The sequence below is a fragment of the Falco biarmicus genome, chromosome 7 (assembly GCF_023638135.1).
Source record: "Falco biarmicus isolate bFalBia1 chromosome 7, bFalBia1.pri, whole genome shotgun sequence".
NCBI classification, from domain to species: domain Eukaryota; kingdom Metazoa; phylum Chordata; class Aves; order Falconiformes; family Falconidae; genus Falco; species Falco biarmicus.
In genome coordinates, this window is record NC_079294.1 from 31,835,696 (window position 1) to 31,860,096 (window position 24,401).

A 24,401-nucleotide genomic window follows, 5' to 3' on the forward strand; every position below is an offset into this window, starting at 1 on the left:
TAAACTGTTTTTCCCTCATTGTTAATGTGAACATAAGGGCATCTGTGCCTGTGACTGAATTTTTGTTCACTGGGATTGTAGCTGATTGGTCCCACTTGCAGTAGTGCTCAGCTGCTTGAAGAACTGAGTTAAACTCTTTTTGACTTTTTAAGACTGATTCTGGACCACTGTAAAGTTCAGGATAATCTGACAAGGATGTTCTTGAAAGTTTCATCAGTTAATCTTTTTTTGCTGTCACAGATAAGAGTATTTTATGATGCACGAAGAAGCTGCAGTGACTGGGCTATCTTTTTATACTATCATCAGATAAGAGGGCATATTACAGTGAGAAGAAAACCCTCAAAGAGTACCACCTATTCCTATTTAATCTAATTAAAAAGTGAAATAGAGAATTTGAGGCAGACAATCTGTGTTCTGGTGAACAAGAAACAAAGACAAAAACATGAATATTCCAAACCTGGTACTTAAACTTATTTTTTTTATGTTCTAGTGTGGAACAGCAGCAATGGAATGCATGAGGCAATATGTTGGGGAAGTGCTGGATTTCATTGCAGATATGCATACCTTAACCAAATTAAAGGTTGGTTCTGGACCTACATTGATCTAAAACACATGTACTTTTTAAACAAAAATATGTTTTCTCTAATGAACCTGCCTGGAAAAAATGGTTGGAAGTCTTTGAGGATGACTGAAGGTTTTATTTCTTTCTTTTTTAAAAAAATGTTAGTACTGTTATAGATTAGACATTTCTGGGGAATCACTAAAAAGTAGCTTATGCAGTGTTGGAATGGGGGCTTATTCAGATATAGTAAGCACACAATAAAAACGCAGGCTTGTTGTTTCCTGAAATGTTGGTGATAAGCTAATGTCATACCAAAATCGCTGTGAGAAGTAGTTGCATTTAATATAATCCATGGAAACATAAAAGTCCTTGCCTGTACAACTAGTTGCACTCTTCTGGAGGAATTCCATGTCTCTTATATACACAGACACTTAAGTTAGTTGTAAGTTCAGAGGTTATTAAAATGCAGTAATTGACCTAAAAAAAAAAGAAAAAGGTGTGTGTGTGTCCTTTTTCCTATGGATGCTGCGGAGTTCATTGTCAGGTTATATTATGTTGAGGTGGGGAAAACTGAGTACTTCTTACTTCTGTAGTCCAAACTGTTTTTTGGTTTCTGTTCATTACTTTGAGCCAAATTGTAAGAGGAGCAATAGGAAAATATTTCTGTCAACATAAAATATTATATTTAGGAATGAATTTCATGAAAATGTCCTGGTAATAATTACCTGATCAAAACCTGGAATTTCTGTGTCATAGGGGAAGCCAGTATCTATTAAATTTCCTGCAAAATGGAAATTCTTTATGATGTTTTAAAAAAGAACTAGGCTAATTAACATTGCTGCTATATAATAGGAAATAATAGAAGTCTAACTGTTTCAATTGCTAGCAAAGTAGTATCTATTGTTAATAGCTTAGATAAATAATTAATGTAATATTTCAACTAATATACCAGTAGTAGTCATAATGTTGTGGAGGGGGCAGTATTTGTTCTATTTAGTGTAACGCTATCCCATTAGGTAGTTTTATTGTACCATCTGAAGCTGAGTACTAAGTGAGCACTGAGCTGGAGGTGAAAGTTTGGTGGTTAAAATCCTCCTTTTTGTAGAGGGAAAACACCTGTCTTACAGTGGAACCATGTGCCACTGCCAGGTGAAGTTAGAGCGTATCCTTTTGGGTTACACACCGGTACTCTGCACAAGGGTGGATTTCCTTCAGCGCGTAAAATGGAGGCAGAGGTGTGACTAGGCCTTGATGATTCTAACTTCTGCAAAGCTGGCAAGACAAATGAATGCTGTGGGAGTGCAGCAGAGGGACTGTTACAGATACGGAGGAGAGTCTGTGCTGTCAAAGATGCAGCCAGTTGTGAAGTCTAGCAGTAGAGTTTTAACCCTTGTACACCAGCAACTCATGATCCAAGGGGAGTTCGTCAACTGAAAGAGGTCATTTCATCACTGGGCACAGTCAAGTAGCTGGCAAGCTGCTTTTATGTGATCTAAAGCTCAGTTGACAGGTACAGAAAAACAGTGCTGTCCTGTTCTGGCTAGTATGAATCATATTGCCATTACTTACATGCCTGGTCTTTGGTGTATGTGGTCTAGGGAAGTTCTCTGACCAAGGTCTTGCATTTGTTTCTAAGCTCAAGAGTCACTGTGCTTTTATAACATGGGGTGCATCAGCTATTAAAGGTTTTTGATGGTCTGTTTTCCTGATAAATCAGTGTAGTGTTTCCCTGAAAGGGCCCCTCTACTACTTCACTAGTTCTCAGCTGAAAGTTACTGGAAATGCACTGCAGTGTTTCATGCCACAGGTTCACACAAGCATTGTGGCAGGCAAGACAGAATCAATGATAACCTCTAATTATGAATTTCAATACTGGAGTTTATTTATGGAGCAATGAAATGAGTACTTTTACCCTACTAGTTTCTCACACAGTGACTTTCTCACTGTCCCCCTGCTCCTTCCACCCCACTTCATGCTCCAGAGGGGATACTTTACTGTAAGTTAATAATACTACAGAGGAAGAAGAATTCCCAACTAAACTGAAACTCATCTCTTGACACTTGCAGTAACCTTGTTTTACTGGACAGAATATCCCCTTTATTAAGTTCTTACCATGTTGGCCATATGCCCTGAATCCCATTGAGTTTAAGAAAACCCCAAAACTTTATTAAGGGAAGAAGCCTTTTTTTGCTGGAGTAGAAATTTACTTCAGAGCGCAGACTAATAAATCATTTCAGATGAAATGGATTGCCTTCACACTCTATTCTTTAGAGTTATTCACCTGTTTCTTTTACAGTTCAGAATAGGTAGGCAAATGAATCATAAATGAGGGAGAGAGACATCTGGTTTGCCAGTTCCACAAGAAAACATGAACTTATCTTAAACCAGGAGTGGGGAATATTTATTTATAAATACTTGCAGGTCTCTTTTCTCCTGTGTAAAATGTTTCTGTAGAAAGCTGTCTGCCATTTGCGCTATTTCTTTCTGCCCCATTTCTCCCTTGAACTGTAATCTGGTTTTCAGAAGTGCTCTTACAATGCTGAAGTCTGATAAGATGATAATTTCTTAAGCTCAGTAGGACTATTTATTTTTTTAAAATGTTATACATGGATATAAGTAGGACATGAACTAAAAATTTACCCAGTTCTTCGCCTTTATATTTTGAAATTAGGCAAGAAGCTTCCCAAATGCGTAGTCTGGCCATTTAAAACTAAATCAGAACCAAATGGTCTACAATGTCATGTTGGTTTGATTTAGCCGTGTAATACAGTAATCTGAGAACAAGATAAACATAACAGGGGAGTCAAATACAACACTAATTTTATGTACTGTAAAGAATAAGCTTTGGCTGTCTTTGGGAAATGAAAAGGCAGATCTTACTTAACCAGATCAGATAAACTTGTTCTGTAGTTCCAACATAGTTGGGAAAATATTTGTAAGCCTTTCTAAGTTTACAACAGTCAGAACTTTAAAGAAATCATCAACATCTAGATTGACATTCTTGTAAGCTCATTTAATATATTTACTTATGTTACTTATGTTTTATTGATGAAGGTGTTTCTCAGAAGTGAGTCCCAAGAATATAGAGTTGTACAGTTTCTTACTACAAGTATGTATTATTGACTGCATCTGGACTACCAAACTAACGCAAAGTATACTATATAATTTATATGACCAGTAACAATCCCAACAGCAAAAGTGTAATCTTTTTTTTTAAATTTTGAAATTTCTACTTTCTGTAGAAATTCAGTAAACAGAAATAGTTAGTTGTTTATTCATTTCCAATATCTCATTTTGCATGTCTGAGAATAGTTTATTTGAAAGAGGTTAATTAATTTGTCCTGCATATCAGCAACTACTGCATTATAAAAAAGATATAAATGTTAATTCTCAAGGTAATCACATTCCAGTTTATTATCTTTTTTCCTTTGGGACAACATTTTAATTGTTAAAACTCAGCAACATTTTACTTAGAAAATTCCATTTTTGAATTTTCCATTCAAATTTTTGAAGAAGTATAATGTATCTGCCTGCATGCCTGTCTATCCTTTTTATCTGGCTCTATTAGATATTCATGATGGTACTGGTTTTTATTTTCCTCTTGAAAGAGACTTCAGGTAGGTAATTTCTGAGAGTGTAAGTTGCTGGGGTCAGATACTTATCTGTTACAAAATATTATTTGTCTTGTTATAATAATTTAGTAACTGATGACCTGGATTTTCTTGTGCAAAGCATATGGCTGTCCTTTAAGCAAGGAAAAACACTCGGCATGTGTTTTGTTAGTCTAGTAACAAAAGTAATGCAAAATTAGCTTAATTAGAAATACAGAAGTGTCTTAAGAAGCACCAATGAAACATTCCTTAGAGCTGACAAAGCAGGATGATAAATTATCTTTCCAGGCATAAATATTTGCGTGTTTCTTGATAAAAGGTTTAGCTCTTCTATTTCCAGGGCTTAAAGGCATTTGTAGCAGTTGAATAGTGCAACATAGTCACGCTGCCAATGAATGAGTGACAGCTTATTTCTGTACATGTAAATGGAATATTGCACAGGGAAGGCATTTCCTGCCCATATGCTGTCTTGTTAAGATGTTAGATTCTTTCATCTTCACTTAAGCTGTCTGGATGTGCAATTGTTAGTTTGTATTCATCAGCTGTTGAGTTGGCTGATACAAAAGGTGCCTATACATTCTACACAACTCATGTTTTGTGGGAGCTCTTGAAAACGTGGCTCTCCATGGAAAGATCTACATCATAAAGCTGTTACTAATATAGGAACTGGAGAATTTTTAAAAATCTATTTCTGATTTTTGTTCTGTAGTTTTGTAGACACAGTTAGAGAAGAGAATTTCTTCTTCAGTTTCCTTCCTGAGAAAGGAATTGAAGGGAAATGAAATACAATATACTGTTGCTTGCAAGAACTTGTTCCAGTGAAGTACTCTTTTCAGGTAGGAAATCAGATCTTTACCTTGCAGAGTCACATGAAGACTTGTTCTCAGCCACTGCATGAAGACACGTTTGGTGGACATCTGAAAGTTGGTTTAGCTCAGATTGCTGCTATGGAAATCACACGGGGAAACCACAGAGACAACAAAGCTGTGATCCGATACTTGCCTTGGCTTTACCATCCTCCTTCTGCAATGCAACAAGGGTAAGAATACTTTTCCACCAAAAGGAATACTAAAATGAGTTAGAAATCTTCACAAAATTCTGTGTTTATTGCCAGATTCCATAGACAAGACCTGCAGTAGGAAATGGTGGATGTGGGACATGGAAACAGCTGGTCAGCAGCTCCCTGGTCCCCAACCGAGGAGTTCATCAATGTGTTATTTAAAGTACATGCCAAAGGGACAGTGGAGGTAACTCCACTGGCTTGACTGGAGTTACCCTGGAAATTAACTTGATTCTGGATCTAGATACAGACAGTGAAAAGCACACAGGTACTTGATCAGTCCTAGAATTACAGAAAATATGTTGGGAATTGAGAATACAGTGGTTCTCTATACTATGCTTCATATGCTTAAAGTTAGATAAGAGAAATCCTGCTCTTCAAGACATGTTTTTTATCCCTTTTCAGTGTGAGAAATCCTAATCTGCAGTGTTTTATCTTCAGAAAGAAGGGAGAGACTGTCCCTTGTCTTCCAGTGACAGCAAACAAAATGTTTTGAATGTAGAGCATTGTGGGACTGTGTTTCAAGAAACCTGTATTCATGTCCCAGCTTTGTCCCAGACTTTGCCCCAGGATTCTTAGGCTAAGTTCTAAGCTGCTAAGGCTCCAGTCCTGTAGATATATCTGCATGTACTTTCACGTAGGGCATATCTAGTTTTGGAAATACGACATTATCATCTCCTTGCGCTTTAGTTTCTTATATGTAAAAGAAGGACTATGTGTTCTCAATTGAAGGCAGTGAATTCCTTTGAGACCCTATAGGTACTTGAGGAAGAGCAAAATATCGCAATCTACTTAAAAAAATAATGTAATGCCTCTCTGGTGCTATGAGTCCTTGACAGTGCCATCAAATCAGAAATTAAAAACAGTAGTGAGAGTGGTCTATTAAGTAGTGATTATTGATTGAAAACAAATACCCCCCCCCCTTCTATCTATGAATTCAAATGAGTATGTAATATGAAGTTGGTAGCAGCAAGGGGACAGATAGGATGACAGCAGAAAAGTGTTATTCCTTTTTAGATTATATAAGCACATATATTATTTTTTTTTTTTTTTACAATCAGACATTGCACTAGATAGTGGATGAATCCTTAAGTGTTACAAAAAAGCATAGTCCCTGCCCTTAAAAGTCCAAATGTCCAAGGAGAGGCTAAGGAAAAGAGAAACTAACTCCACTTTACCAATGGAGAAGTGGAACACGGTGGAGATAAGGCATGGCACCTGCCTCGGAGCTTGCTGTGGAATGGAGAATCTTCTGCCATTGCCCTGTCAGCTGTGTGCTGTCTCGGGGGAGCTGAGAGGAGCCTTTCCCATCTGATGGTTTCTGTTGAAAAATCACTGCATATGGAACCAGTGAATCTGTGGATGTTTTAGCCTTTTATAGAGACTGTTCCTTAGACCCACAAAATATGTTCTGTTGGACTTATTAATGATATGTCAAGTCCAATAAGTTCTGTGTGGTTCTAGTCTTCCCATAAGCTGTATCAGTGATCTGTGCCTCCAGCACACTGAGACTGCATCTGCCTAGTGTGCATAAGGAGACGCCATATTTTGGGGAAAACAATAAAACCTAGCATCATTGTAAAATCCACTCTTTCTTGACAGGCCCAAAGAGTTCATAGAATGTGTCTCACACATTCGTTTGCTGTCCTGGCTACTTCTGGGGTCTCTGACACACAATGCTGTCTGTCCAAATTCTCCATCATCTTGCATGCCTATTCCACTGGATGCAGGTTCACAAATTGCTGACCACCTTATTGTTATTCTGATTGGGTTTCCAGAGCAATCAAAGGTAAGGGATTCTGTGTTTTAAGTGGAAATGCATTATATATTTGCCTTATTATTGCAAACATGTATCTGTTTCTTTGTAAGAAAAAAAGAGGGGTAAAACCTTATGTGGTGGGTTGACCTTGGCCAGACACCAGGTGCCCACCAATCTGCTCTATCACTCCCCTCCTCAACAGAACAGAGGGAGAGAAAATAAGATGGAAAAAAACCCTTGTGGGTCAAGGTAAGGGCAGTTTAATGAAGCAATAACAAAAGTTGTGCCCACAGAAGCGAAGGAAAACAAAAGACGTTAGTTAATCTCTACTTCCCATGAGCAGGTGATGTTCAGCCACTTCCCAGGAAGCAGCACTTCAGTATGCATAATGGTTGCTCTGGAAGACAACCATCATAAATAACTGTTGTCCTCCCTTCCTCCTCCTTTCTCTTAGCTTTTATATCTGATCAGATGTCATATAGCATGGAATATCCCATGGTCCCTTTGGGTCAGCTGTCCTGGCTGTGTCCTCTCCTAAGACCCAGCCTACTGGTGGTGGTGGGGAAGATGGGGGAGATGGCCTTGATGCTATGTGAGCACTGCTCATCAGCGGCCAAAACTCTGGTGTGTTATCACCACCCTTCTAGCTACCAGTACAAGCACAGCGCTGTGGGGGCTGCTGTGGGGCTCAGCCAGACCAGTACACCTTAATAAAACCTGGGACCTAGGGAGAGAAATCTCTGTAGTTTTTCTTGCGTAGCTGTCTCTTGATGTATGCAATACTGGTGATGAAATCACTACAATTAAGTTTGAGATTCAACTATTTCAAATTATCTCAGCACAGGAGTGAGGAAGGAAAAACTGAACTCCAAACTGAAGCTTTAGCAATGAACATCTCTATAGCAAATCCCCTGAGAAAGTTATTTATTCTAGTTATATAGTAGAATTGGATATCATAAATAATGTTGTGATAAAAAGTTAATTACAGTGATGGTTCAAGCATAACTTTTTTTCTCAAGGTGCTCTGGACAAGAAGAGTTGTTGCGAATCATAAGCCATTTGTGACAGTAGTTTAACACAGATATAGCAGCACTCTTTGACACCAACCAGGTGTTTATTAGCAACAGAAGCAGAATGTTCATGCATATATCTCGTACATAAAATCCTGCTTCCCGTCCTCTCACCTGGCCAAGACACTGCTGCTTCCCATTCATTTCCTGGGCCTTTTAATTGCTCTTTCAAATACCTCTTTCTGGTTGCCAAGCAACCATTGCAATGTTTGGTGCAGTCATACTGCCACAGAGCATGAATCACTGTTGCACTAGTAAATTGAGAAAACATCTCTGACCCGAAGCATCTTTATCGTCATGAAGTAGTTAATGTCCAGCACTCCTGGAGGCTCAGACACTGTGATAAATAACATGTATTAGCAGAGCCATGCTTGAGTATGCACAATGAATTCTCTGTTAGCTTTTCAAAGCTTACTTTCCTTGACTGTGAGCAGTTCTGTCCCAGCAAGGTAGAAATGGATGACAGATAATGAGAACAGATGTAAGATGATGTATTTTGTACAATAGCCTTCCTTTCAGGTGATCAGAATTTGAATGACTTACCCCAGCAGCATTTTTGAAGTGGAGTCATTTGTGCAAGATCTTCCAGGCCTTTCACAGATTGCAGTGGAGTTTTCCATCAAGAAAGTCCCAGTAGTCCTGACTAGCTGTTTGCAAAACTAACCTCTTTAAATGTACTGACCTTAATGACGTACGCTAAGATTGCATGGGCATATGTGTTTGCAAATGCAGTGTTTAGTCTGTAAATATAAAAACAGTTCTTAAACACAAAGATGATGTTATCAAGTGTTTACTTACTGTTTACTAATGGAGGGAAACATGGGAAAGTGAGGGGCAAGACTGCACAGTGGGATGCATCATAGAGAAGTGCTTTGATGAAGGCCTCTGCACTGTATCCCAATACACTTATTTAAAGAAACATTTTCCTCTATTTTCTATTTCTACAGACATCTGTTCTGCACATGTGTTCCCTATTCCATGCATTTATATTTGCTCAGCTCTGGACAGTGTATTGTGAACAAACAGCAGTAGCTCCAACAGTCCAGAATCAGAATGAATTTAGCTTTACAGCAATCCTTACAGCCCTGGAGTTCTGGAGCCGAGTGACACCTAGCATCCTACAGCTAATGGCACATAACAAAGTGGTGAGTCTGGTGCTGTGTACAGATTTAGTACAGATTAAACTCAGAGGATTTGGCTTTGTTTTGGTGTTTCAGTGAAATACATCAGACTATGAATAATGTCATAAAGCAGCATTGATGCTTTTGAGAAATTAAAGGGAAAGCTAATTAGTAGTGTTTAACCTCGCAGTGGGCCTGAAACAGGATCTAGCCAGGATCTGCCTGAAACAGTATCAAGAGCTAGAGTTGCTGCTCATTGGATTAAGGGCTCCCTGCATCAGGTCGCGTTTCATATGTCTTCCTGCTCTTCTCAGGGGCCCTGTTGTTTCACTTGATTCTGCTGTACAGGAGCAACTAAGTGTTTTAGGATAATTCTATGAATATCCATTTAAATGTTTTTTACCATGTGGTGTAGAAAAAATACACAAATGCTGACATTTGACTACTCATAACCCATTGGTTGCTTATCAAAAATAAACTACATAAATATCTCTGGAAACATGTTTGAGTAATGAATGACTTGAAGAAGGTATCTCTAGAGATAAGGTTTGAAAGCGAAATGTTCCCTCTGTCAAGAAATTGTCCAGACCATTTTTTGGAAATAACTTTTAAGCACTTATTTATCTTCACTACTCACTGGTGTTGGAGCAGCTTTGTACAGTAAGAATCCAGAGGGGTTTCAGCAGCCTTCTCATAGGTGCTGCCTTTGCTTTGCATTGACTATTGATTCTCTGTGCCTGCAGGCTTAGGGTTGAGAGCTTGTTTCTGATGGGCAAGACGTTGTTTCCCATTTCCCAGAAAGTCATGACAAGCTTGTCATGACTTGCCAAAACTTTTAAACTTTAACTAAGATTGTAACTAGTAGCTCTAGCTCTGCAGAACCTGATAATACCTTTGAGAGAGAAAGATTCTTTACACGTGGCCCAGTCCTCCAAGTCAGGTGCTCTTAAGGTTTGGGATTTTCATTGTTTTTTTGGCTTTTTTTTTCTTTTTAAAAGGAGACCTGCTATTTATATGGAAATTATTTTATGTAATTCCCCTTTCCCTATGTGAAACATCTTCCACCCCAGGCAGGTATGGACCTTTGCCCTTTCAATTGTAATTGTGTGGGCTGCACTTGAATGTCTTTGAACCAGTTACTATTTCCTTCTGTCTCGTCTGTATCAGGCAAGGACCACCTAAAGCTGTCTTAAATGATATTTTAGCCTCTGACATCTAGTGACGTCTCTGTGGTTGACAAGCCACTGCTGGGAGTGAAGCTGCATTTGAGTGAATGGGAAATGTGCATAACACTTCAAACTAGCCAGTTGTTTAGTCAGACACAAAGGCTTCTTGTCAGGACTTAGGACAAGAATATGACCTGGAAGTCCCAAGTTCCAATCCTTAGTCTTAAAGTATCTCGTTAGGTGGCTTTAGTGCAAGTTATCAAACTCTCTGCCTCAACTATTGCTCTGTGAAATGTAGATAATAATACTTGCCCGTCTCACAGGCGTGTTGTGAGGTTAATTGGTCAGTGTTTGTAAAGCACTTTGAAGATGAAAAGCACCACATAAAAGCTAAATTTATTATTATCAAGGGGAATTTACACATAGTTCAGACAGGCACAGTAAATACTCACTGCTGGCTCATGGTATTTGTCTTGTACCTATGAATTTACACAATATAAAACATAAAATGTTGTCTGTGGCCAAATAACTGATATTTGCATCTGTTATAATTCATGGTACAAAATGGAAGAATTATGGACTAGCTGCCAGTTCAGAACAATGAATTGTCTCTTGATGGAGGGGAAAATAAAAAGATGGGTTTTGTGGGTATGTTAATTTTCAAAGATTCAGTAAATAAAAATATCAATTTCTGACACATTGATTGATGAGAACTACACAGCAAAGGCATGTAAAAGGATTTATTATATCTGAAAAGAACAGAGCTGAAGGGAACTTGTTTTGATGTGTGATGCAAATTAAAGTACATCAGGCACTTTGGAATATTTAACAGATAGGTGTTGCCACATCAGGGGAAAACTAAATAAAGAAAGAAGTCCCTTGTGTGCTCATGTAATATTTAATCTTGTTAATTTGTTAATAAATGCACATCTAGTGATTCAGTATAGTGGCCAAGCAAATATGGGAAGATTGTTTTTAGAGACTGTTGGTTTATTTTACAACACTGTTATGCTGGACACTAATTTGGTTTTATGCTTGATTATTTTTTTTCCAAGATGGTGGAAATGGTGTGCCTGCATGTGATTAGTTTAATGGAGGCTTTACAGGAATGCAACTCTACTATCTTTGTAAAGGTAGGCAAACCACACTGTGAATATTTAGTTGCCGATAACTGCCTGTCTGTTGAGATTTCTAGACATACTGTGCTCTGCCTCCCCTCCCACTCAAAAAAAGAAAGTGAAAGAAGCTGAGGTTGAATGCTAATGCAGAAATAAAATCTAGCAGAGCATAAGAGAAAACGAAATGTCTGGTAAGAAGTAAGACCAGACCATAATCTCAAATCCAAGTTCTCCTGATGTTTTTAAAAAGTATTTCTGATCTAATTCCTCCTTCCACTGTTGTAATGGTCTTATTCCTCTAATAGACTCAACTGGTGTCACTAACTTTGAGAACCTTTAGGTACTGTCTAAATTTTCAGCCATTCTGTAACTTTTCGTCATCGTAGGTCCTTTGCAGATCACCTCGCTGTTCTAATCCTCACATTCTTTTAGGCTGACAACAAAACCTTCATGCTACAGTGGTTTTCTTGTTATTATATGCCTACATGTCTGATTTAGTCAAATATTATTTGATAGCAAATCTTCTTCCCCTAGAATGTGCAACAGGGTATTCTTTGGTTAGAGAATCAAACCCTTCGTGTTCCATTCATGTGAAATTCTTGGTTTTGGAAACCAGTGGTCAGTCTCCTGTGGGTCACCACAGCATTTTCAGAACAGATTTGCAAAGGATTGGGGTAGTATCACAAGCATAATTTGATTTTACTAGCCTTTTTCAAATATTTTCCCATTGCATTATTCTGAAGGGAGTTTTCACATAAAATATCAACAAATCAAGTAGTTAAACGCTCACATAACAACAAATCAAGTAGTGAAACACACTGTGAATCTAACTGAAATATGTTGGTTTATATAGTTCTTCTGTTACCATAAAGGAAACTTGTGACTGTTATTTAACTCCAGTCTTTCATGGTCAAGCAGGAATTGAAATTGAAGTAGATAATATTGAAGGTCTTGATGTCAACTGGCATGAAACTATTCGCACCTATTGTGAAAATACAGATTTATAGTAATGACTTGATTCACTACAGAAACTCTGATACTATGGGATGCTAAAGTGATCGTGGCTGTCCCTGGAAGCCATACAGGCTTCTTTTTCAGCCAGTCCAGGTTGTCCAGAATGTGACAAGGATTAGGAATAGCTTTACAGCTGTGAAGAGAGGCCTTTAGGGCCAAATTCCTGTCCCAATTCAAATGAATGCTTTCAGGATATTTGAGAGTATATATCAATAATACGCTAAGTCAGGTTAAAAGAACGTTATTACTACAAAATCAAGCTCATAAACCTGTGAAGTTCAGAGCTAAGTTGCTAAGCTTTCTTTCATATTCAGTGGGTGGGAGATGGAACAGAAGAATCTAGGTGACCAAATCCTCTTTACTTAGCCCTGAAGTGAAATCCTGCAGGAACAATGTACATACATAACAGTATTATAGGATTCATAGTCCCAGGTTAATAATTTTTTTCAAAATTAACTAATTGTAAAAATATTTATTGTAGATCTGAAAAGTAACTGTCATGATTTGGGGAAAGACTTACTGTATGTTTGAAGTCCTTCAAAGAGGCAGAAGTGTAGAGGTTATTCACACAGGAACCAGTAAGTGAGTGGCATCTCCATAATTTAAAAAAAGATCTGCAAGGATGACAAGTCTTTGAATATTTGTTGACTGGGCAGTTTTTTGGTAGCTTGTTTTATTCTAGACAAATCTTTTATTGCCCTGCCTTTGATAATGAAACAATTTTCTCTTGTGCTTTAAAGCTTTTTTTTTTATATTTTAGATACAAGCCTGTCAAACAAAGTTTAGTTTTCCATGAAGGAAAGGACATACTGTAGTGAGAGAGATTTTTTTAAACAATGTTCTTAATACTCTTTCAGAAATTCAACAAAATTAATAACACCCAGTTACTTCCTCTTGGAACTGAGCACAGTAGCACTGATAAATCATGACCATTTATCATTCATATAATTATATTTACTGCAGTGTCTTTTATTTCACCTAAGGATTCTGGTGCTCCAAAACCTTCTTTTGTTAATGGAGTCATTGCATCATTCAACAGACATTTTTTAATGCACCACAAGAAGGTGGTGCATGTCATGTGATGCCAGGTGGTTTATAGGATAGCTATTTTAGGTGGCCATTTTCTGTATGACAAATAAAAGGAAAATATATCCTAAAACAAGAGAGAAAGAGAAGATGTAAACAATTCAGCTCTCCTTCACTGAAAGAAGAGCTTTATGCATGTTAAGCAGTCCATCTCCTCCTTGTGTTGGTGCTGTGAGGTTTCCTTCTCCTGGTACTGTGTTGGCCTTTGCTATTAAATTAAGGTCACGTTGATAGCACTGAGACATGTCTTGATTGCTTCCTGTAGTCTTTGAGCCATTCCCTGTATCCTCAGAGGATATTTTTTTGGATCTGCTGTTAGATTATCGTTACCAGTCTGGCAAGAAAATCAAGTTTCCTTCATGTGAAAACATTTTACCCATTAAGGAGGGCTGAGATGAAGTGTTCAGCTTTCCTCCTGGTTTTCTATGTCAAAGGAACTGGGAAAATAGTCATCTGAAGACAGCTCCTTGCTGATCACAGCGCTCTGTCTAACCATCAGATGTATGTCTGCGGAATTTGGGAGCCTACAGTAGAGAAGGGAGCAGCTCAGCAAACTGCGGCATCTTTTCCAGAGACCCAGAGGTTCTGGGCAGCTCCAGCAGCTGTTGGGTAGACTTCTAAGGAACTAGTCAGGCAGCAGAGTTGGGGAGTCAGAAAAGCAAAGTGACCAACCTGTTCTCGAGCCCGGCTTCCATCAAAACTTGCCCTGGAATCAACATAGTTCTGTTGAATATAAACTCCAGAAAATTGACAGTGTGTGACAGCACTCTGTTCTTCCAGCTGTTCCTTCTAACTAGCTTTATGTATTCTTCCTTTGTGAAGAAAAGGCTGGCTAGGGATTAGGTAATAAAACTCAAGTGCTTCAATAAAAATGTCTTCTTGTCTCATTTGTCTAACTGGCAGCTGTAGGAGTGGAGAGTTTGCTTGCTTGTGCCTGCAGCAGAATGTTTCATTTCCGTAAATGTGCCCAGACCCTGGAAGACAGAAGCAGTGCTGGAGGGCAATGGTCTGTATCTAACCTTAGACCCCTACAGCGTAGATATCAATATGAGCTAGTTTCTGTGAGTGCCCTTTATAGTCAGTGGAGATAAACAGGTATTTTTGGACATGATTCATCTTGGTCTATTTTAGATACCTGCTTTGGGACGAGATGAACTGGATGTGAGAAGTGGTTGAATCCCTCAGCTGACTGTAAAAGATGTCAAGTGATTTGGTTCTGAAGCAGAGGGGTACCCTGTGTTTTCTGCCTAGCTTCCCTCCTCACTTGACTTATTTCTGACACTGGTCCTATCACCCCTGGCTAGCTCTGTAGGAACTTCATTAATGCTGGATGAAATTTTCAGTGACATTTTGTTGATGGCAGTGGGGCATGGAGCATGGCTTCTTAGTATGCTTGCCTGTGCCCTCCTCTCCAAGAAACCCATCAGGACTTGGGGTTGCTGGATTTTACTAAGCACTTCATTAGTGTGAGAGCCCACTGAAGGATGCACAGAAGTCGCACGTCTGCTGCGTCTGGCTGCATTCCAGCTGTTTTGGCATTCATCTATCTGTAAATGCTGAGGTTTGAATATGGTTCTTCATGTGGTAGACTAAGTAATCAGTCCTGACAGAGCTGCATATGATTCTCCAGCAAAACAGCACTGAAATTGGAACAATTATCGTTCCTTGCGCAAGGGAGACAGCACTTTATCTAATGTTGTCAATAGTGATTAGGTTTAACTTGCAGGTCCCGGTAGCATAATTGACAAATTGCAAATTTTAATGCCATTTGGAGGAACATTTTAGAACAATAACCCCAGTGGTTAAATTAATATTGGAGAGCATGAATGCTTTTGCTAGAAATGCCTTTCTGTCTTCCATAGCTTGTCATGTTATACTTACTCTGAAAGAAAAGTTCTCTAAAGAGCAGGAGACTGAAATACGTATCAGTCCAGTCATGGGTGACAGATTCGCAGACCTCCTCACCTTGGTATTCCAGATAGAGTTTTTACCTGTGCTCCCAGGCCTACAGGTCACGTTCTGAAGTGAAGCATTGGTGTGACTAGTGGCTTATAAAATGCTGGTTACCATTTAAATATCCAGCCTATTATTAGGAACTTCTGCTGCATGTTTTTTGCGTTTTTTGATGTGTACCTCACTGTGTAGAATGTTTACTGTATTTATTCCAGTATTGCTTACCTGCACATACAGAAACACCCTCACAAGGAAATTAAGGAATTATTTCCTTTAACAGGTTTTTATTTTGTACTCTCATGGTTGCCTTAAACAAAGTATCAGTAGTTGCTATTGGTGATTCATCAAGCTACAAACAAAGGAAGCTGGTTTCTTTACCTCTGAGAGTTATCTGTCCCAAACTATATGCATCATTTAAAAATAACCACATTTTCAGACTTTTGGTTCAGGCTATGTCCATTTGGACATCTGAATGTGTTAGATACACCCTTCTATTGCACAGTAACTGTTTCATGTTTACAGTCACTTCTACAATAACAAAATATACCTCTCTTCTTACAGCTCATACCAATGTGGTTGCCAATGATACAGTCAAATCTAAAGGTAAGTTGTTTCCAGTACTTTATCTTTTTATTCTTGATGTTATAAATTTCCGTAAATTCTAGAAATAAGAAAGATCACTAGATGTGATCTTCAGACACTGAAAATAGATCATTGTAGTGTATCCAGATGCACTGGATGGCTCAGCACTGAAGGTCTCAAATGTGAGCGTACACAGAGCATCTTCAGCTAAGATACTTGTTCTGTAATCAGTACTGCTCTCCCTTTCCCTTCTGAAACGCTTTCCTGTAACCAGGTTCTGTGGCAGGGCCATGTTTACTGAGATTAGTTGTTCCCTGAGCTGTGGTTTTCTTGATGTGTTAGGCTTGAGAGTCCCCTGAGAACTCAGGATTGGGACTCTTGACTCGGGAGTGGGACTCTTGACTCAGGAGTGGGATTTGGGTTCTGTAGCAGATACTGTAGACCTGCTTGCTTGGGAAAAACTGTGGCAGCTGGCCCTGTTTGTAAGAGAGAGCAAGGTGGATCAGTGTGGTTTGCCAGTCAAGAGAATGTTGGTGGTGAAAATAAAAGTGTTGGAGTTGGTCTGTGTATGGAGTTGTTTCTGTAAGCACATTTGCCTTTCATGGCAATGCTACAGTGCAGGATGTGGAAGAAAGACATGTGACATTGGCACTGTAGAGGAACTTTCCCTGGCCAGCAACCAGTACCTTTCACAGTGTTGTATTAATCTATGCATTAAAGGAAAGAAACTGAATGTTTTGCATTATTTCAACAGCATTTATCTGCTGGACTCCAGCTACGCCTCCAAGCCATTCAGAGCAACGTCAACCATCACAGCCTAAGGATGTTACAGGGGTCAGGGCAAATGAACAATAGCTCATCTGTGCTCCGCAAATGGCTACAGTGTACCCAATTTAAAATGGCTCAAGTAGAAATTCAGTCATCAGAAGCTGCCTCTCAATTTTATCCTTTATGATTCATGTAATTTGTTCCAAATGTTCATTTTTAGCCTAGCAATAACAGGGTTAGAGCTGTAAAAGACCTTTTGTATAAATCAGTATACAGAGTATATACTGTATCTATACTTTTTAGCCTAGGACAGATTGTGGAAAAGCTTATAATGGGTGAAGCTAAGAGCCTGATCCTGCCAGTCTTTAATTACACTTACTCAGGATCCACAGGTTCTCAAGTATGTGTTCATGAACATCTATTTGCAGGATTGGACTAGAATCTATCCCATCATACGTAACTCTCTGGTCATTGAAATACATTGTTCTTAAATGTTTCTTTACATTATTTTTGAAGCTAAGACAAAAATCCATTTTCTTTAACCTATATATTTTTTAAATAGAATTGTGGGTATTCACAAACATATGGAACTGTTATGTTGCTATTTTTGACAATAACAAAAGAAAACAGGGTTTTTAGGAACCTTTATAGGAGGTTTTTTTGGGGGGGTATCTTTTTTTTTTTTTTTTTTAGATTCACAGCTGGCAATGCAATAAAACCTGTCACTATAAAACAGTGATGTTCTAATGAGGCTTTTTGTCATCTTCTGGGAAAACAGCAGCTTGTAAGGAGAGTTATTATAAAGTGCACTTAGAAATTAGGTTGTTAAACTGTGCCAATTCATTTGTCTTTTTCTTCAGTACTGTTTTCGAAAACTGCCAAGTCTGGTTTATTGTTTTTTAAAATCTTGCTTTTACTTCATTGACTCTGTGCTGCTCTTTGTAGGTTTCATAGAAACCTTTTATTTTGTGACTACTGTATTGTATTCTTCTGTCAATACTTGTATACAGTGCAATTAAAAATAGATATGCCAGACCTATTCTTATTGATGTCTACAGAATTTATGTTGCAGACTTCAAGAGCATCATGACTGGATCTGAACTTTTGCATAATGATATTTAAAAATCACAGCATTTGCATACTATTGTATTAAATGTGATGTTTATTAACAATTGATTTTAATACCATTAAGGGACTCTACCAAAGCCCATTGGATTCTAAGGGGACTCAATTAATTCAGTGGATTTTATATGAAATCTTGAGAGCACCATGATTTACCGTCTTGTAATTAATACTTAAATCTGTGCAATCACAGTTGTGATCTCTTCCAGTCACGTCACCCCAGGCCCTTTGTTCACTGAACGTGTCTGTCACTCCCTCACAGGGCTGCTGTTCAAAGCTGAGCAGTTGGCAGTTGTAACTTTGGCCTCTGGACAAAAAGGAGATGTGGACTGTGTTTTCAGTGGAACCGACTTCCTCCGTTCCTGGGATGCATCTTCTTTGTGTTTGTGTCTGCCTAAGGCCCAGGTTCACTTATTGTAGGGTCTGGGGTCACCCTAGTGAAATGAAAGTGCTATGGGACCCCTGAATGATGTAGGAGAGAGATATTTTTGATGTTTTGATCTGCTGTGACTTGGTGAATCTGAAGGACAGCTGAAGGGCAAAAGGCAGGGAGGGAGAGTATGAGGCCCTTTGGTTTGGGGTGGGTGAACTCTGATGGGTATAATGGAGGTTGTGGAGACGTAAAGGAGGAAGACAGACGGTTTGTAGCAAAGAGCAGAGCCTGAGGAAGTTTGTCTTTAAAAGTCACTTCCAGAAAGCAGAAGCCATGATTGGGCATCTCACTCGGTAGATAATGAGTGTGGGCAATGTGGCGCAGGCGCTTTCCCTGCCTAGCAAAATCTCTGCTGCAAAGTATCTAGTGTCCAGACTGGCAAAACACAAGAAGAATGCAGATATAGTGGTGGGTAGTTACTAAAATTAAACACAAGCCAAAACCAGACCTGCTGAATCCAGGTCCATAACTAAACACTTTTTAAGACTTTGTGGGAATTTAGATCTGGTTTTGGTTCAGGGTTTAGAGGTTAAGAGCTGGTGACATAATCTGCTTCCATGTCTGAAGACAGGGTTTAGTCACTGATTATAATTAATACAGTTCTTGTAGCGCTGTTATATGGAAGCAAATTAAAACTGTAACAATGAATTGGGAAGCTGCTCTAGCATAGAGAATACAGCCTGGAAGATGGTATGACCAATAATTAGGGATGTGTTGACTAATAATAACAAGTAAAATGGGGCTTGGCCAGATATGCGTGGTTTAACACCTCATGGAAATCTCTTAAGTGCACTCTAGGCCTCTTCAGAAGTGCAGAAATCTGCACTGATTGTTTTTAAAAACACTGTAAAATGTATCTTTACAGTGCCTGAGGTCAATACGCAACTCAAGTGAGTCATTCTCATTATCTGTCTGAAATAGCCCAAAGCAGCAATTCTTTGTATTCTGTAGGAAGATTAGGAAGTAAACAACATTTGGTGCCCCCCGAAAATGCTACCAAATAGCAGAGGCCAATCTCCCTGCTCTGCCACGCTCCCAGCACAGCTGTGTCTCTGGGGATATGTCACTGGGAGCAGAATCCATCCTCTGCTCACAGAGAGCTGCCGTTTAGGAACAGCGTTTAGTCATCTGTTGCAATAAGCTGCTTAAATCAATGCCCGTTACCAGGCCTGACCCAGTAAAAGAATCAATTTACTGTGTGCTGAGCTGTGAAGTTTGCAGCAATGCTGGGCACTTTGGCTGCAGCGATGGCTGAAGCCCCGCACCACCGTGCCGTCCTGCCGCTACGTTACGCAACGTGGTGTCCCGAGAGCGAGGTGAACATCTACGCTGGGTGCCTCTGAGTGCTCGCCCGCTGCCTGCTGAGAAAGCTGCTGCCTCAGCTACGCTCAGGGTCACACAGACAAAAGGCTTTTGCAGCACGTCGGTTACTATCTACATACGTGCCTTATCTTATACGTAACATTTCTGTAACATCTCATTAAAGCCACGGCAGGTCAAAGGCCCTAAAAACACACAGTCGGTTTTCTGGCGGTTTTTCATGCTGTGACAACCGTTGATGTGCTCTAGGACTGACGAATGTTCTGGGCCCGAAGATCTCTCTGAACTCTGGCCTGCACGTCCTCCTTTCAAGCTGGATGAAGATTACCAGAGCCCAGGGCTGTTTAGCCTTCCCTAGCGTGTCCTGGAAAAGAGCTCTGCAGCCAAGGTTCCCGGGCCGTGTCGCCCGCTGCACGCAGCCCTGGGAGAGTTTCATCCGCTGTTTTTCTTGTTGCGTCTTAATGTGACTTCAGCAGGGCTGAAGCTGATATTCTTTCAGCGGGATCTGAATCTTGACTGAACGAGGGTCGTTTCGTTAACTAAACGATGTGGATCTTCGTCTTAGGAGTCCACCTAAGATCAGGCAGGGGCAGCAGCATTACAGTCGGCTGGAAGTTGCCGCGCTGTTTGTTTGGCTTGATGCAAATGTGAAAGGAAGGGCTCTGCATTTCTCTGTTGATTTATAACTGAATTACCCCACGCGCCTCTGCCTGTCCCTGCTGAACACAGTTTCAGCTGGAGGCTGAGCATCAAGGGACGGCAGTGAGAACAGCAGCTGGAGGGGAAGGTGTCCTGATGCCTCTCCAACTGCAAAGGGATCAGGCAGAGAACCGGGACACACACCCCCCCACACCCTTGGCATTGCCCTCCCCAGGGCTTGCTGGTGGGGAGTCAGGGGCCACCCCTGGCAGTGCCTTGGGTCAGATGGCTGATGGCCACACAGTGATGAGGCCTGGCCAGCCTGGTGAGCTGCTGCGGTGCCTACATCCTGCAGCTGGGAACCAGGGGGGCTTTCAGCTATTGTCCTGTGTTTTGATATCATAACGGGTGTGCAAGGAGCAGGAGGCTCTGAAGAGCTGGCAGTGCTTGGGAAGGGTGGCTGGTTTCTCATTCATAGTTATAAAGCATTAATACGGAAAAGCAGAACCCATGACTCAATTGCTGGAAGTCCACATCATGAGTTACTTTCCAGTGTTTTGCTGGATTTGATAGATACCAGAGGGCTGCCAGCTGACTGGCAAGCAGGCTTCTTTGCACTGCCCCAGGTAACCTACTCTGACATCGCATTTAACCAGCTCCCCATCAAACCTGACAAGCCATGACTGTGAGCCGGCAGGCTCTAAGTTTGATAGACAGAACGTAATGCTGGGTCAATGTTCTGCATGTATAATTCAGCAGCTGCGCAACATAAGTATTACAGCTGTTGTACTACTTTAAATCCTTTCATAAAGGTACAATAGCATGCCTGTGAAGTTTTATACACAGAACAAAAATTTTATAGTAATATTTTCTTTAGGCAAGTTGTTTTTCCTGGCAGCTCCAAGCCTTTCATGTGAAGTCAAATTGATTGCAGTGGAGTTCTTTTCAAAAAGCTTTTCTAAACCTGTGAATCCTTTCCATGCTGGGAAGTGCCAGTAAAATAAAGAGGACCATCATTAAAATAAATAAATAATTCAGTAAAACTGTTACCCATTTTGCACTACTGAAGAAATCCTGTATGCCTAGTATTGATTAGTGAGATCCAAAGCAAGTATAAACTGCCAGACACATACTGAAATCTACAGAGAGGTATGATTTATACCTGTTAAGGGTCAAACCTTGTATTTACAGCTCAGAAGGAACAAGGATTGGTACTGTGAAGCAACGGAGCACGGCAGCAGTATGTGTTTCTGCTACTAGTTGATTCCAGGGAGGTATCAGATTAAACTGATGCAGCCATGGTTTGATCTTCTTCCTCCAGATACGTTTATTCAACACCAGGTTATTGCCGTCATTGCACAATCAATCCATCAATGGAATGTTTCTTCTTTGTCACAGGGCGGGATGGGACATTTATTCTCCTGTGTTCATCTTGTACCTTCAATTTGCTCTGATCACACACATCTCGGAGCTCAGCATATTCCTTAATCATCTTGGTGCTCCAGTAACTGCATCTCTACTTTTGCTCAGCAGATCCTATTAAATGTACCTGACCAAAGTGTTTTTCAGCCTTTCAGTAACATATAAAATAATACCAGGGGCATTTTCCTCCCAGTGATCACCACCCTGAAGACACCGAGCTGGCTCAAATATCAGATGCTTATCTGCTCGAAGCGTCTGTCACTTAAAAACAATAGCCCAGACATGTTTCCAAGTTTTCCTAGGAAGAGTGTAAGAGGGGCAGGTTATTTTACCACTGATTTCCTTAGGCTAGCTTTCAAGTTTAAAATCATTTCTTTCCTTTTCCTTGCACCAGACACCTATATCAATCCCAACAACATCTATGCCTGGACCCCAGTCAGAACTTTCTTAGCCTGCCTCTAATGATTATTTAAGATCCTCTGGGAGTTGTCGGGGTGGTAACAGCTGTACAAGCCAGGAAGAAAATATGCTTCCTGCTGATCTTATGAAACTCAAACCTAAGCATCCCCAGCCTTTAAAGACAAAAACTTGTAGTGACTGCTTTCTTCAGAACCTTTTCAACAGCAATATTTTCTATGTTTCATTGTAACTAGTTTAATATTTTAACATTTCTATCAAAATGAATTGCAGCTGATTCACCTAATGTATACTAATTTGCAAATTAATTCTGTTAACTGAATTAGGCTTAACTGATCTGCATTGTCCAATTATTCATCTGACTCGCTCATCCACATATAGGAGAAGTAGCCTCAGTGGGTTATTGTTCTGTTTCTTTTGAATCACAAAACAGCTGCTAGTTTTCCCCAGCTGTGAGGCTGAGATCAGGCATTAGGGCTGCTGAAGATGCTTTGCTTCAGATGAGAGTATTGGAAGTAGGGGATTTAATAAAGTTGCCCCAAGTGTCACAAGGCGGAGCAGGACGACATGGCTAGGAAGTTAAATCCACAGCAACATTTCAAGGCTCTGCTTGGTCCCAGCTTGAGTGTTTGCCTACGTAATGTGGCACCTCTCCTGGGCTCCCTAGTGAGCGCGTGCTAGTTAGGCTATGCAAAGGAGAGGGGGACAAGTGACCAGTCCCCTTTATGGCCTCCACTGAAGGGCCAGCCCCAAGTGTGACATAATGCTGTTCCCTCACCACTCCACAAAGCGATAGAGGGCTTCATGAGACTGTGGTCTCCCTTACCTCTTCATGAATGCACAGATCATATGCCTTGTAGAGACCTGAGGACCCAAGAAGGACCTGTGCCCGCCCTGTTCCAGGTGTGAGTGAAAGAGGACGCATTTTAGCTGCTTTGGGATGTGCAGACAGACCTGTGCCAGTCTGGGGCTTCCCTGAGCAGCTCTTCCAGCTGATGTTTTAGACTGAGATTGGTTTTCAGGGAAGGAATAGCAGCTGGGGGTATCTAAAAGCACACACATACTAAGGTTCAGTTGAGGTGTTAGGAGAAATTTCCAAAGCAAAAAGCTAGAGAGAAGCACCATAAATAATGTAATCAGCACAAGGTCAGCTTCTCCTAGGTCAGATAGCATCTGAAGGTGCTGGGAAGCCTTTCAAGCTAGATCTCGTTCATAACTGTAAGGGCATTGCCTCCCATCACAGACATTCACTCACTGTCCTTCCCATGGCCGAGGGACATAGCCTCAGAGGTTGCATATCATGAGCAGGATGGAGCAGTAGCACATGTCTGAGTTGTGTCCAAGCTGCCTATGGGGCCTGAGACCAAGGTACGTCTTAGTCACAGCCTCCTCCGTACTTCTAGGCAGCCTGACCCAATCCTTGCTGCCTCTGTGGCACTCCCCGCTCAGACCTGGCACGGGAGGACCCCAGGCTGTCCCATTGACCTAGGGTTAGTTGCCACCAATATCCCTGAAAAGGTAGGGTGGTATCACAGCACTCTCCAAACTATCAAGCTGCAACAAGGTCTTTTACCGTCACATACCAGCATACTCTTCATGCCAGTCCCTCTGCTACCTTCTCCTTGTCTCTCCTCATCCAAGGCACACATTCTCTCTATTATCTCTCTTCTCTCTGCTTCTTCCTCCTCTCTCTTCCTCGGCTGCTCTCTCTCCGTTGGCTGCCCCACCACTGAACAGAACCAGCCACAGCTGCCCCTTATCTACATCAGCCAACCCACCGCCCCTGAAGCCAGCCCACAGCTGTATGTTGTCAATGATAACTGACCCACCTTCATTCCTCTACAGGGTGAGGAACTGGAGGCGCTGCTGGGCACTGGGGAGCAAACATGCCTGACAGAACAGGGGGATCTGGGTCCCTCCAGAGGGTGCTGGGTGGGTTGTTCGGGAGCTGGGCCCCTGTTCGGTAGCAAAGGCATAGCAAGCTTTCCCATCTGAAGCCCTCCTTTGGAACGTGTCAGCTGCTTGGTCCGAGGCAGGCCCGTGTCTGCTATGTGTTGATTTTTGCTAGCCCTAAGGGTTTCACTTTCACAAAGCAATTACCTCCCTCATTAGGTAATTTGAATAAATGAAGTTGCTCCAGCTGTACCCTCTTCTCAGGTGCCATCTGCAGGCAGCAGG

The 24,401-nt window shown here is 40.7% G+C and overlaps 1 protein-coding gene and 1 long non-coding RNA gene across 9 annotated transcripts in view; one reads left to right on the plus strand and one right to left on the minus strand.

Annotated features, from left to right (window-relative positions):
- The window catches only part of LOC130152225 (uncharacterized), a 78,222-nt gene extending 69,221 nt beyond the window's left edge, over window positions 1–9,001 (minus strand). For 3 of the 4 annotated variants that reach the window (XR_008822926.1, XR_008822924.1, XR_008822925.1), the window contains exon 1: window positions 8,606–9,001. This is a non-coding gene — a long non-coding RNA (uncharacterized LOC130152225). Of the gene's footprint in view, window positions 1–5,029; window positions 5,120–8,605 lie in introns of those variants that run through there. The other variant, XR_008822923.1, reaches the window with a different exon arrangement.
- UNC79 (unc-79 homolog, NALCN channel complex subunit) overlaps window positions 1–17,915 on the plus strand; it is a 118,024-nt gene extending 100,109 nt beyond the window's left edge. For 3 of the 5 annotated variants that reach the window (XM_056345364.1, XM_056345366.1, XM_056345367.1), the window contains 7 exons: window positions 491–580; window positions 5,037–5,212; window positions 6,836–7,022; window positions 9,010–9,207; window positions 11,405–11,482; window positions 16,082–16,123; window positions 16,857–17,915. In XM_056345364.1, the coding sequence (XP_056201339.1) occupies window positions 491–580; window positions 5,037–5,212; window positions 6,836–7,022; window positions 9,010–9,207; window positions 11,405–11,482; window positions 16,082–16,123; window positions 16,857–17,057 (972 nt within the window). In that variant the 3' untranslated portion in view covers window positions 17,058–17,915. Of the gene's footprint in view, window positions 1–490; window positions 581–5,036; window positions 5,213–6,835; window positions 7,023–9,009; window positions 9,208–11,404; window positions 11,483–12,962; window positions 16,024–16,081; window positions 16,124–16,856 lie in introns of those variants that run through there. The other 2 variants (XM_056345365.1, XM_056345369.1) reach the window with 2 other exon arrangements.
- Window positions 17,916–24,401: the final 6,486 nt, after the last annotated feature.